A 13385-nucleotide genomic window follows, 5' to 3' on the forward strand; every position below is an offset into this window, starting at 1 on the left:
CAAACTCAAGTTTAATAGCAAGTTCAAACTCGACCTCAAGTTAAGTTTTTGAGCTTGAGATCTAAAAAAATTACATTATTAAATGCTTAAATCTCTAAAATTAAGAAAAAAGAAAAAGAAAATAGTATACTCATTATATCATGCATCTAGTTTTACTTATGATTAGCTATTATTCAAATTAATAATTTACATAATTAAATTCATTCATTCATCATTCAATGTCTACAGCTTCAACAATTGTTCAAAATACAACTTTTACATTCACGTTAGATGGTGAGGGACTAGAAAAATACCTGTTTGTAACTATTATGTATGAAGTTGTTTAAAATTAGAACTTCCCATTGATTTCTGGTTTTGAAGTTGTGAAAACGTGAATGCGTTCAAACATAGCTAGTGTTAAAATTTGCAGCTTACAATGTTTTAATCTGGATGCGTTTATAATAAGTGTACTAACACTTATTTTTAAATCATGCAGGATTATATGGGGAGATGCATCTTGACCCTAACAAGGGTTATTTTGGAAGGGGAATACAAAGAATGCTTCCAGCTAGATGAAGCAAAATCAGGAAAATTGAATTTGCACCTCAAGTGGATGCCACAGCCAATTTACCGTGACACTTGAGTGTTTTTTGTTCTGCTGCTGACAGTAACTCCTTAAGTCAAGAACATTGCAGCCTGCGAAATTTATACAAGAACATTGCTGACACTGACACAAATTAATTAATTAATAAACCTTGCACCATGTATTTTCAAGTAAAAAGTAGAGCATTGTACATAATTGTTTCATAACTTAAGGCTGAATGTAAGTAGTGAAGTTTTGAAGAAAATACACCGTGTGGGTTGAAAGAAAAGAGCTAAAATTGTTGCATGAGATTGTTACATAGCGGTACCTTTTGTTTCACTCACATCTGATATTTGCTGATGCGTTCATTGACGTTGGTATTTGGCACCTGAAATTTTCATCCTGTTAAAGGCTGAACCTCAGTTGGATGTTGTGGATAGGTTTAAAAGCTACAAAAAATGGTGTACATCTTTTTTTCTTTGAAATCCCTTTACAATATCATGACAGGCCTCGAGGTGACTGGCTTAGCCATCTGATTTTATGAATAATTTCCCAGTGGTATCGTTATGTTTCTAGTTCAATAGGAATGACCTATTTAGCTGAAATACTATTTTGGATGCATTGTTTGATAACTTGATCTACCGTTGTAATCCATTTTGTGTTGATATTTGAATTTTGTGCTGAATTTTGTATTTTTATATATATATATATATAGATATATTTTAGAGATTTTTCCTTAAAATCTTCTAAAGCCATTAGGTATTTCTCAACAGTTTATAAGGTAATCGAGCACCAGTCACAGTTTCCTAGAGCTGTAAACGAGTCGAGTTTTGTCGAGTAGTGCATGTTCAAGCTTGGCTTGTCAGGAAAAATCAAAAGCTCGAGTTTGGCTTAAGCTTGTGACAAGCCTAAAAATAGTATTTGAGCTTGAGCTCGTGAGAAAGCCAAAAAATCTTGAGCTTGGCTTGATTAATTAGTCAAGTCAAACTCAAGCTTAATAGCAAGTTCAAACTCGAGCTCAAGTTAAGTTTTTGAGCTTGAGATCTAAAAAAATTACATTATTAAATGCTTAAATCTCTAAAATTAAGAAAAAAGAAAAAGAAAATAGTATACTCATTATATCATGCATCTAGTTTTACTTATGATTAGCTATTATTCAAATTAATAATTTACATAATTAAATTCATTCATTCATCATTCAATGTCTACAGCTTCAACAATTGTTCAAAATACAACTTTTACATTCACGTTAGATGGTGAGGGACTAGAAAAATACCTGTTTGTAACTATTATGTATGAAAAAATACTAACATGTTTCATAACTTTACTTTAGATGATTGATAAGGAAGTATCATATGTGGCCTACTTAATTATTTATTTATTTTTAAATATAACTATAGTCTAAAGTGGTTCTTGATCGTTTTTTTTTTATTTAAATTTTTTAATTTTTTATTATAAAAAAAGTGGTTCTTGATCAGTTTAAAGGGAAGGAAAAAATTAAGGTAATATAGGTAGTGATTTCATGTTGGCCATGTCATTATAAAGATATGTGTAACGAGTATATTTAGCTAACACATATAAACTTTTAAATGAGTTTATACTTGAATTGTTGTGTATCAAGCCTAATAGTTCATGAGCTTGTTCGTGAACAAATTTTTTTGCTTTGGCTCTGATTGTTTATTAAACGAGCCTAAAACTAAGGCTCAAACTTGTCTTATTTATAAACAAACAAACATGAACAAGCTTTTTATTGAACCGAGCTTGAATTGTTCATAATTGGCTTGGATCATTTACAGCCCTGAGTTCCCACTCATATTACTCTTCTCCAGTAAATATAAAGTTCCATGGATTTCTTAATGGCAATATGGGATCCAATATTAGTTACCAGACAGATCTTTGTGAAATGGTGGGATAATCTCAACAACACGGATTTATTGATCAAGTCTATAAAGAATTTCCACGCCAAAGAATCTCAGTCACAAGGCCACTCACACAGTCACCTTCCACCCCTCTATCAGTTGAAGGAAAGACACCTACTTAACTCAGAGATGGCAAGACAATTATTTGCCCAGGCTTCCCAAATGGGGCAACTAGAACGTGCTTCACCCACATCATTTGAAGCATCCACTTCCAGTCAAACGACGAATCCCTACGCCAGTTCTCTCTTCCAAGATTCCCAAAATTCCTTTGCAGATCTTGTAGAGCATTAGAGGGAGCAACCCCAGTCAAAACTCACCAGTTCCTCTGTAAAACTTGGGAATATCTGGGAACATCATCAACAACAGTAACCCTGAACAGTGTTTGCTGACACAACACGACAATAATAGTACATCATTCTAGAAATTATGCATCCTGCAAAATAGTATATCCCACCATGCACATTTCATCATCCAATGTAGTGTATCATGCAACTATGCAATATTCCACCGGTTCACCCATTCCACCAAGAAAAAGAAGACAAGACATCACTCCATCCTATGAGGGCAAAAATAAATCTCATTACATTCCATTATCAAGGACACCCCAGTATTAGACAAAAGACATCCATTATTCAAAAAGAAGAGTCCCCATTCTCACCATATCCGAGAAAATCTCCAACATTATAAATAGAAGGTGAAGCCTTTAAGACAGTCAGATCCAATTGCAGAGCAAATTTTTAGACATGAAAAACCCAGAGCTTTCTTCTATAAACTTGTATCTTTTCCAACATACATTTCTGAAATCCATCTCATCCAAGAAAATGTAATTTAGTTATAAGTTTTCATTTCAAGTGATTTCATTACAAGTATTTCAAGTGTAACTAGTCTAACTACATTTGTAATTACTTTCAATTTCTTCAATAAAATCTTTCAGTTCAGTAAAGATATTTGCACTTTACTTTTAAGTTTACGTATTTTCTTAGTTCACTATAATATTTCATATTCCTCTTTAATATTTCTATCATGCTTTATATATATATATATATATATATTATTTATTTATTTAAAATACTAGTAAAGATAATTGATCTTTGTAGCCCTGGTCCTGCTTTCCTCAAATTATACATTACTTTGGGGTGCAAGAATGCTAGATTTCCAGGTGGAAAGTAAACTGCGTAGCAAATAGAAATTAGGCCCCAATGAGCCCTTTTCACCACTTAATTTATTCTTGTCACCTAGAAAAGAAAGGGTTACATATTTCCAGATGAGAACCGTATGATGCAAACCCTATCATATAACAGTTCTATAAATAGGCTTGCTGGTTCTATTTAAATAATGCATGTATAAATTGCACGTTTTCACCTGGATACATGTAAATTTGTCTATATATATATATATAACCTGCATAATTTCGTTCTATCAGAAACATTGATCATATGGAATAATGGTATCTTATTCAACAATTAGAATTGGAAGTTCCACAATGAAGATGCACGGTTTTCCCTTTCAGGAGGGATGCAATCATTAGCTAAGAAATGCCAGATTATCTTTCTACAGAAAGCAAATAATACATCCTCAGTCAAATAAATCTTTCTCAGCAAATTCATTTCCCTCTGAAACTATATAAAGGCATCTTATTTGAGGTGGTTGGACTCTTATTAATAATTGGTAATTGGGTCAACAACACTCCTTAGGTAATGCTTCTTCAGTTTTCTCCTTCTCATATTGCTTCCCCTGTATTACCAGAAATCAAGCATGTTTTAAAAAAACAAAAACAAAAAAGACGGGGAAAAAAAAAGTTGAGTTTAACAGTAGGCAAAGTTGTAGCACATTAGTGCAGGCTATTATTGCCGAGACCAACAAAAAGTGAGATACCCCCACACTTGTTTAGTATATGCATCACTATGCTGTGCCTAATGGGAACTAAAAGCTAGCTACATCTCTTCATGTAATAATATGATACAAAACAAACAAAGCTGAGGGCAATTAATACTCTTCATCTTGACTATTTTTACCATTAAATAGTTATGATGTCGTCATAGCCCATAACTCTGGTTCACCAAATCAAGTATGACAACTTTTTGGGTTGTGCTTTTTTCAACTATGTCTCATTTAAAGCAGAGCATGAATGTTTGATCTCAGAACCATTCATGGCTCTCACCAACTGAAGAGAAGCAATGGACAACTAAATTATTGGACCTTTGTGGTTCAACAAGGCAGACAGGTCATGTATTGGGAAGCTGGCATTTCTTGCTACATAGTTGATTAAAACTATTCAATATGGGTGCATAGGAAGTTCTTGTTGACTCCTATACTTTCCGGGTGCGTGAACTCAACATGCATCTTCGGCTCACTTCCTAATAGCTAAAGCCTATGGAAGTGATGTTTTTTAACATGGTATCAGAATTGGTTATCTGTGAGGTACTTGGTTTAAGTCTTGGTGGTCCCAAAGTGGAAGTGATGATTTTCACCAGCAGATGAAAGCAAGGAATGCTTTACTCACCAGTATTGATTGTGTAATATGAATGAGTCAGTTGCCACTTTTTTCCCATCATCATTACGGTTCCAATGGTAGAATGCATGTGTCCTATTTTTAATCTCCAATGTAGAATGTCCGTAACTGGCTTCCCGGAATGCAGAATAATTTGGTTGTGGATCTATAAACCTGCATGACCAACAATTGTTATGCACAACAGGAAAAGATTTGAAATTTCTCATAGAAGTGGAACTTGACTCTTTTATTCATCGTGAATATTTTAAGAAATTAATTAAGGAAAATAAGTATACTAAATCATGCAGCTCAACTCACCTTCCAGCAAGACCTTCCTGATTTCCTCCATCTCCAACTGTAATGTAGACAGGCGCTGATTTGTCTGGTACAGGGTACCGCTCACCACTTGTTACATTGTAGTGTATATTTGAGATTCGATACTGAATAAAAAAGAAATATCCTGCGTCAATAACCTTCCAATACTGCAATTCCTTTGAAACAGAAATTAAAATTAACTACTGCATATTTAAGTCAAAATTCAACGTAAAATTTTGGGCAATGCATTATGATCTCAACCCGGAGTCTAAAGCCTTAATATGTAAATGAATGCACCAATATTACAAGTTCTTATATACTAGCACCAAAAGTCTTAGATGTTTAAAGTATCATAGACTCAATGAAATCTAGATACAGCAATGATAATAATATGCATTTAAAGAGATGGACGGACCCCAAAAAACAACTGAAATCTGAAAACCATAAAATTAAATAAACCACATCACTTCATATAGTGCAACACAACATGATAATATAGAGGTGAGAACCATACAGATCTTTCATAAGCATGGACATGGCCAGCGAAGACTACATCGACTTTGTAATGGACAAACCAACTCTCAAATTCTGCTCGCATACTTTCACCCTCCATGTAGTGCGCTTCATTGCTATTGTAGATGGGGACGTGCATGAGAACAATGAGCCAAGGGGTCTCCTCCCTGTCAACCTTTTTAAATTCTTGATAAAGCCACACCCATTGAGGTGTGTACTTCACTGTGTAAAAAATATCCATCAATCTTGATGTAAAGTATACAGTATACAGACACAAGAAAGGTAGTCTCTGCCTTTTAAAGACAAAAAAGAGATAACATATACTCTTTAAATGATAACCAAAAGTTTGAAGTAATCACAGACAACTGTATGGGTCCCAGAAGGCATTCTTTGTTCAGCTATTTTGGACGTCATGCTGCAGAATCCATCTGAGAATCCATCTCTCTTTTGTGAAGATATTTTTCATCACGGGTCCAGATCATTTTAATGCAACAACTAGAGTCGATAGAACTTATAATTGCTTCAGTTATTTAACATTCCATTTCAGTAATAATCTATATTCTGTGTGAAATCTAGCATTCCAGCATAATACATTTAGTACAAGCAATGCCTGATAACCAGTATGTGAAGCTTTCACTATAAATGGAGACCAAATATTTACAATTAGGGCAATATAATACATTGGTACTGCGTTGCAAGACAACCAGATTACACATAATTTTGTTTTCAAGTGGGATTAAAAATCTAAACCAATAGCAGGTCTATCTCTCTTTTTCTGCATTACAGAGTGGTCCTTTAATGCTCTGTCATGTAAAAAACCAGATGATTCAAGCAGGAAAGAGTGTAAAACTTAATGCTAAGAAGACTTTGAGCTGGTTATCTTTTTCTCCTGCATTAATGGTGTCAGCATCTGCATATAGGGGTGGCAATTCGTGTTTGGGGTCGGGTTCGTGTCGTGTCGAGCCATGAGTATTCGGCTTTATGGGTTGACTTGAACCCAATCCGTTCAATGGTAACTTTTAAGGGAGGGTGGAACAGACTATACTACACAACACACTTTTAAGGAAATGCTTATTCCGGCCATAAAATAAGAATAGGTATGGTACTCAAGTGGAAATGGAGCAAAATTCTTCCCTCTTGAAAGAAGCACAAGTGAAATGGTAACTAGATCTGGCTGGGAAACTACAATGTTGCTTAAAGATTTCCCTAGTAATTCTAGGGTAACTGGCCTGAAAATACAGCGTGGCATTTATACTTGAATTCTAGGCAACAAGTTTGTTATAACTTCATATAAAGTTATAATCCACTATATCATGACTCTCACTTATCTTACCAGTGCCTAAATTTTTCTTTTTCCATTTTCTTTTAAAGCAAGGTCTTTAATCACACTGGTTGGGTTTATATGATATCAGTATTATTGGAACTATAACATTAAGAATGTAGAATATTAAATTGAGACGAAAGCAGAGGGACAAGTAAATTCATGTTCTACACTCAAATTACTTCATATTAAAGACAAAAAAAAAATCTCATGAAGTCGTTAATAGTCTAGAGAAGATTTTCCTTGATTGGGTTTATTATTACAGAAGTAATTGACTAGTATCAATTTATAAAATTAACAATAGACAAGGAAATGAAAGATTACCAAATGGTGAATAGCTGGATAGCACGATTATATGAGCAGATGCACGTCTGATGGCATACCAAAGAGGATTGCTGCTTTTAGAGGCCAAATAAGGTGTAGTATATCGATGGAGATAGGATTTGAAAGGAAGAACTTCTCCCTAAGCATAAGTATTTAATAAAGAAAAGAAAAGTTCAAATATCATACAAAAAGAATTTGTAGGTTATGCTGCTAAGAATATGAAAATTTTCCACATAAATGACCATGTATAACTCGATTATATAGTAGAAACAAAATGAATTTAAAAAGAAAAAAGAATCATAGGTTAAAATGTTGGAGCAATTTCAAAACCATACATATGATCACAACTATATATATATACATAGGTATGTTACATGCACCTAGTCGATCTTGAACTCACAACTTCAACCTCTACCTTTCTCTTACAAGGAGGGGAGGTACCATTTGAACCGGATATGCCAAGCAATTGTCAAGCTATGGACATCACTACAAGTCTCTATATGTGCCTGGTAATCTAGATATACATATTTATTAAAATTATTATTACAGAGCTCACTTGGGCAAATGTGCTCATAAAGAACGAGCAGTGACCTGCCATGAACTGAGATCTAGCCATGTCAAGGGGCTGCTGCTAAAATGAGAGTAAATTCCATTTGCTTTAAAGACCATTGGCTATAAGGGCTCATCAAATGGAAATGAATTCAATATAACTGATCAATGGAAGTCTATTTGTTGAGTCTGATAATTGGCTAAAACATTCCCATAGGTAGGAACACACATCAGGATGATACCCGTCTGCCTTGCAATTTAGCCAGACTATGCTTTTGCCTGACTTTAATTCAATGAGTCAACAAAAAAAAGTTGTTCAAGATGAAAAACTAAAAGATTATAATAAAACAGCAATCTAAATATGTGGAAACAAAGAGTATAAGAAACATATACTTCCTGAAGACTATTCTAGGCTTTGAAAAAGAGGAGACAGGGCACTATCCAATGCAACACAATGGTTTGTTAATGTTCCTGAGGTTATTCACTATTTCATTCTGTAGATGATTTTATGCAATGGACTAACAGTATGCATTATTGAAAGAGGATCAGGGTATCAAAGTAACTCAACAATGACTGTATGTGTTTCACTTTACCATAAAAGGCATGTACTCTATTTCGTGATTTCCAGCAGACCAAATCCATGGCTGATATGCTGTGCTTCTTTCAACAAATTGACCCCATGTGTCCCACCGTAAACCAACATCATTGTACTCATATCTATCAGCATAAGAAAGATCTCCAACAAATAAGACAGTCTGCCCTCCACTCTGCATGTAATGCTCAAGAGTAGAAAGAGAATTGTATGTCTGTCCCAAATCGCCTGCAACATAAAAAATAAAAGTGCATTAATAAAATCATAGAATTAAGAATGCTTGATAAACATGCCAGTGACAACTCTCAGAAACAACTGTATCCAGCAAAAGCAGAATGAAAGAAAATGAATTTATAGAAGCTAGAGGTGGCAACAATTGAGGATAAATGGTTGATCATGTGCAACAAAGACCAAGGAATTCATCATTATGAAGGATTTTCATGAAACCAAAATTCTGCTAAGATACCCTGTATAGAAAGAAAACAACTCACCAATGATCCCAAATTTGTAAGAAGCATCTGGATGAATCTTTGGAGGTGTTTGAAACCAAAATTCACGAGAAGAATCACCCTGCCCTATCTTGTAATAGTACTTGGTGTCATACTGAAAACAAGAAACCATTAAACCAGTAAAGGAAATAGGTAACAAAACAAAAGGTGAGAAAAGTCTAAATACGCAGCTAGAAAGCACACAAGTGGTGGAATTCTTTGGGATACCCAGCACAGTGTGTTTCAGGCATTACACGCCAATTATTAATTCCTTTAAGTTAGGCATGATTGGACCCAGAACTATACAATTTTCATTACTATCAAGAAGTCCAGTATATTACATAACACAAATGTACATTTGTGTAATATGTGATCATGCAGTAATGCAACCATATAGTTATTTTTTATCTGGGACCTGCAGAAACTGATGTAATTCATCCTAAAGAGAAATTACGCCATTGGCGATAATACTATTTCCACAATAATAGTATTTACCTGGAGTCCATCAATGAGACAATGATGGATGTAGCCTGACCTATATTTGTAAAAGGTGTAGTTTGTTGTCGACCCCTCGGCAGTTAAATCATATCTATTTTGTGATGTACCATATTGTACTTTACTGGGCCCTGGTTCATCAGTTGTCACCCATGAGATGATTACAGCCTTTCCATCATAGTCACCTTGGGTGATACGCACCTAAAATTGAATAATAGAAGTAGACACGGACATTATGAACCATTTAAAAAAAATAAAATAGGATACAGTGGATTATGAAGTTTTTTTGAACAAAAGGGAACACAATATAATCATAGAAAAATTGTAAGCCATCTCATTACAAGTACTTCAACCATCTTAAAATAAAAGGCATTCTTTGCCATTGAGTCGACTTCAAATGGCATTTCCTCCTATAATAATGTGATGGCTGGTGGGGTCATTAGTTTAAGACCTACTGGGTTCAGCTATTAATACTCAACACACTAATTGAAGTTGACCACATATATTCTTCTTCGCTATTCAATCCCGTCCAAAATCATACTCTTTGTTACCTCATTAATTAACATGTCTTTGTTTGCTACTTCGATAAGTGTTATTTTAGGTTTACCTCAACCTCTCTTTGTTCCACAACTTTTGAATCAAACTACTGTTTTTCACTGGTGCATCCACATGATCAAACCATCTCAAGCAACTTTTCCTCATTTTTTCATCGATAGAAGTCAGTCCTATCTTTAAACAAATTTCTTCATTTTAGTTTGGTAATAAATGGTTGTACAAAGTGCACAAAAGTCTGAATTTTTGCAGGGTTTGGAAGAGGCGATTGGTAGGTAGCCTTAGCCCTCTTTTTTTTTTTTTTTTTTTTTTTTTTTTTTTTTAAGAGGCTGATTCCCAACCTCAAACCCGTGACATGTCCTTTTCGGTGGAAGGGATTCTCCTTGCACCAAGGCCAATCTCTAAGAGAACTGAAATATCATAGGATTAATCATCAATCAGTAGAATACAAGCCTTTATGTTCAAAATGCTACAATTTTGTTAGTTCATAAATTGTTTCCCACTTGAATTTTTTTTTTTTTGATAGTAAAAAGTTACAACAATGGGAGGGAAGGGGGGGGGGGGAGGGATTTGAACCCACTTGATTAATGGCACCTCTGATTTGCTCTGGGAAAGGAATCCTGATAGTGCCATATACTCAATTGCAACAGAAGTCCTTGCCCAGTGGGAGAACATTCTATATCCATGGGTGTAGTGTAACTCATGAATTAGAGAATGAGATGAAAAACATGAAGAATCAAATACACAGTTCTCTCTTTTTATTATTTTTCATTTTCTAGCAGAAGCATATGGTTCTTCCATATGTCATTAAATGGCCACGTGGATTCACAAAAAAAAATGCAAAATGCAAGTTTCGATCTTTCCTATTTCCAGGAATTAACAGAGCTTTCTATTGCAATAATTAAAAAGTATGAATGCTTACCTGTTGTGGTGCATTATAACCCTTTGGAACTACAAATGCTTCATTATCTAGAGGAATGTCAACAGATGGCCATTCTGAACGAATGAAAGTGCTAGTGATCCCTGCATTCCCAGTATTCACAAAGCTCAAAAAGACAAAGGAAGTTAAAGCGAGTTGGAGTAACAAGGACTGTGGCCTAGCAAACTCTGGCATGATTGTTGATCAATCACCCGACAAAAGTATAATCAACTGCATCATGAGCAAATTTACCCATTTAAGCGATAAGTAAATGACCAACAAATTAATATAATTTCTTATTTTTTATACGTTTGTTTTGGTTCAAACTCCAAACCTTGCCCAACAAAGAGTGCCTCTTTGTGATACACTTTTTAAGTGCTAAATAGTAAATATAAAAAGCATTTTAAACTTATCCAAAAAAAAAAAAAAAGCATTGTAAAAAAGATCAACATCCAAGTACAAATAATAATTAATCTAAAAAGATAGAAGATTCCTCATTGGCATTAAGGGGAGATTAACAAGCAAGTTCAGATTATTAATTTGCACCAGCTCTCATTAAGATTTGTACTTTCCCTTTCCGAGACTTCAACCCAGATGTCCCACCGTAACTGCACTTCCTATGACCCAGATTGGTTTTACAATAATAGCTAAATCCATTTCCATCTCAAACCCTCTCAAAGTCAAAGCTCAGTCCCAGAACTGCATAGTCCAATCAAAACGAAACCACATAAACATGACCAACACCCATTTATTCACATAACACGAAACAAAAAATTCCAGATAATTTAAGTAAAACCCATCATTATTTTAATGAAACAGCACGTGAAAAAACATTCATATTGTTCCCAAGCACAATTCTTAAGCTTCAAATTCAATCAAAATAAAATCTTTGATCATGTGATACCAACAAATAACTAACACTCCTCTTAAAAACTATTTCAGACTTCTACACATGTTAAACCAAATCATGGGACTCAACTCATAGTTTCTCCAATACAGGCTATCTAATTAACATCAAAACAACATGTCCAAATGAAAAAAAATTAAGATTAGAAGTATTTAAGAAATCAATTGCAACAGAAGTAGAAGCAGAAAACTTGAGCACAAATCATCACAGGAAAATGATACTAGCATTATGAAGAAAGACAGAGAGAAAGAGAGAACCTTTATAGCATTTGTAGTGGAGATTAATAGCTACGAAGATGATAGAGCTTAAAAATAAGAATAATGGAGGGGGGAGGCGCACGTTAGCAGTAGTGATTGAAAGGTGGTGTGGCATGGTGTAAAATAGACAAATGCGTATTGTTTTTTCGCGTGGCTCATTAGTTGGCTTTATAAAAGAGTAACCCAAAGTTCTAAATGGAAATAAATTAGTCAGATTTTACCTACTAAATTTGTTTTGCTGACCAAGTTGATAGAGCTTACCCTTTTCCTTTCTTTTGCTAGTATATTTGTTTCGTAATAAATAAATTAAAAAAAAAGATAATTATCCTATATTATTTAAGGAAGTGTGTTGTATATAGTATAACTTGTCATACTATCCTTTAAAAGTTACTATAACTTTTGAGTGAAGTTGTGATGTGCCTTTGTGTTAGAACCTCTTTCTCTCTTTCTTGTACGTGTGTGTTTGTTTCTCAAAAAAAAAAAAAGGATAATTATCCCACATTGCTTAAGAGAGTATGTTGTGTGTATTGTGTAGTATAACTTATTCACTCTCCCTTAAAAATTACCATGATTTTTGAGTGGAGTTATAGTATGCCTTTATACTAGAACCTCTCTCCCTCTCCTCTCCCTTGTGTGTGTTTATTTCTCAAAAAAAGAAAAAACAAAGTTGATAGAGCTTAACCTCAAAATATAAAAAATAAACATTTATCTCTACTAATAATCGAATTGTTAAAAATAATTAATTTATACAAAAAAATTGAAACTTGTTATAAAGTGAAACACAAAAAATAGAATATAAATTTTTAATAATATTAATTCACAAAAAATAAAAAACATTAAAGGCATTTATTAACAGGTCTGTTTGTGTATCTATTAAAAAAATAATAAGTATTTATAGGATTATAAATTATTCTACAACATTTTTATCACAAATCTGATGTAATAAACTTTGAGTGGTTAACCATCATTTACACATGAACTATTATTTTTTCCTCACCCATCACACTCAATCTCATCACAATTTGGCAAAAAATTATATAAAAAATTTTGTGATCCTATAATTTTTCAAAAAGAATTTAATAAACTAGCCTTTTTTTTTTTTAATTTTTTACTTTTAACTCCACTATTCAACAAAAATAAATAAACAAATTCTTATAAATCTCTTCATCTCATTAGTTTAT

At 33.7% G+C, this 13385-nt stretch overlaps 1 protein-coding gene and 1 long non-coding RNA gene across 3 annotated transcripts; both read right to left on the minus strand.

Moving 5' to 3' along the window:
- Window positions 1-2474: 2474 nt before the first annotated feature.
- Window positions 2475-3334, minus strand: LOC136062653 (uncharacterized). The gene is made up of 2 exons (XR_010624380.1): window positions 3140-3334; window positions 2475-3037 (listed from the first exon to the last, which is right to left on the minus strand). It is a non-coding gene; the product is annotated as an uncharacterized LOC136062653 (long non-coding RNA).
- Window positions 3335-3916: 582 nt separating this feature from the next.
- On the minus strand, window positions 3917-12344 carry LOC112017462 (bifunctional purple acid phosphatase 26). 2 transcript variants are annotated; one of them, XM_065761984.1, is made up of 10 exons: window positions 12205-12344; window positions 11044-11144; window positions 9570-9770; window positions 9078-9189; window positions 8588-8814; window positions 7446-7584; window positions 5802-6022; window positions 5291-5412; window positions 4985-5146; window positions 3917-4215 (listed from the first exon to the last, which is right to left on the minus strand). In XM_065761984.1, exons 1-10 carry the CDS (start codon window positions 12317-12319, stop codon window positions 4140-4142), a joined length of 1476 nt encoding a protein of 491 aa, XP_065618056.1. In that variant the 5' UTR covers window positions 12320-12344; the 3' UTR covers window positions 3917-4139. The 2 variants fall into 2 exon arrangements, with proteins under 2 accessions (XP_065618056.1, XP_023905681.1); XM_024049913.2 differs by having other exon boundaries at window positions 11044-11271; window positions 12205-12319.
- Window positions 12345-13385: the final 1041 nt, after the last annotated feature.

This window comes from Quercus suber, unplaced genomic scaffold, assembly GCF_002906115.3.
Source record: "Quercus suber isolate HL8 unplaced genomic scaffold, Cork oak 2.0 scaffold_436, whole genome shotgun sequence".
Lineage (NCBI taxonomy): Eukaryota > Viridiplantae > Streptophyta > Magnoliopsida > Fagales > Fagaceae > Quercus > Quercus suber.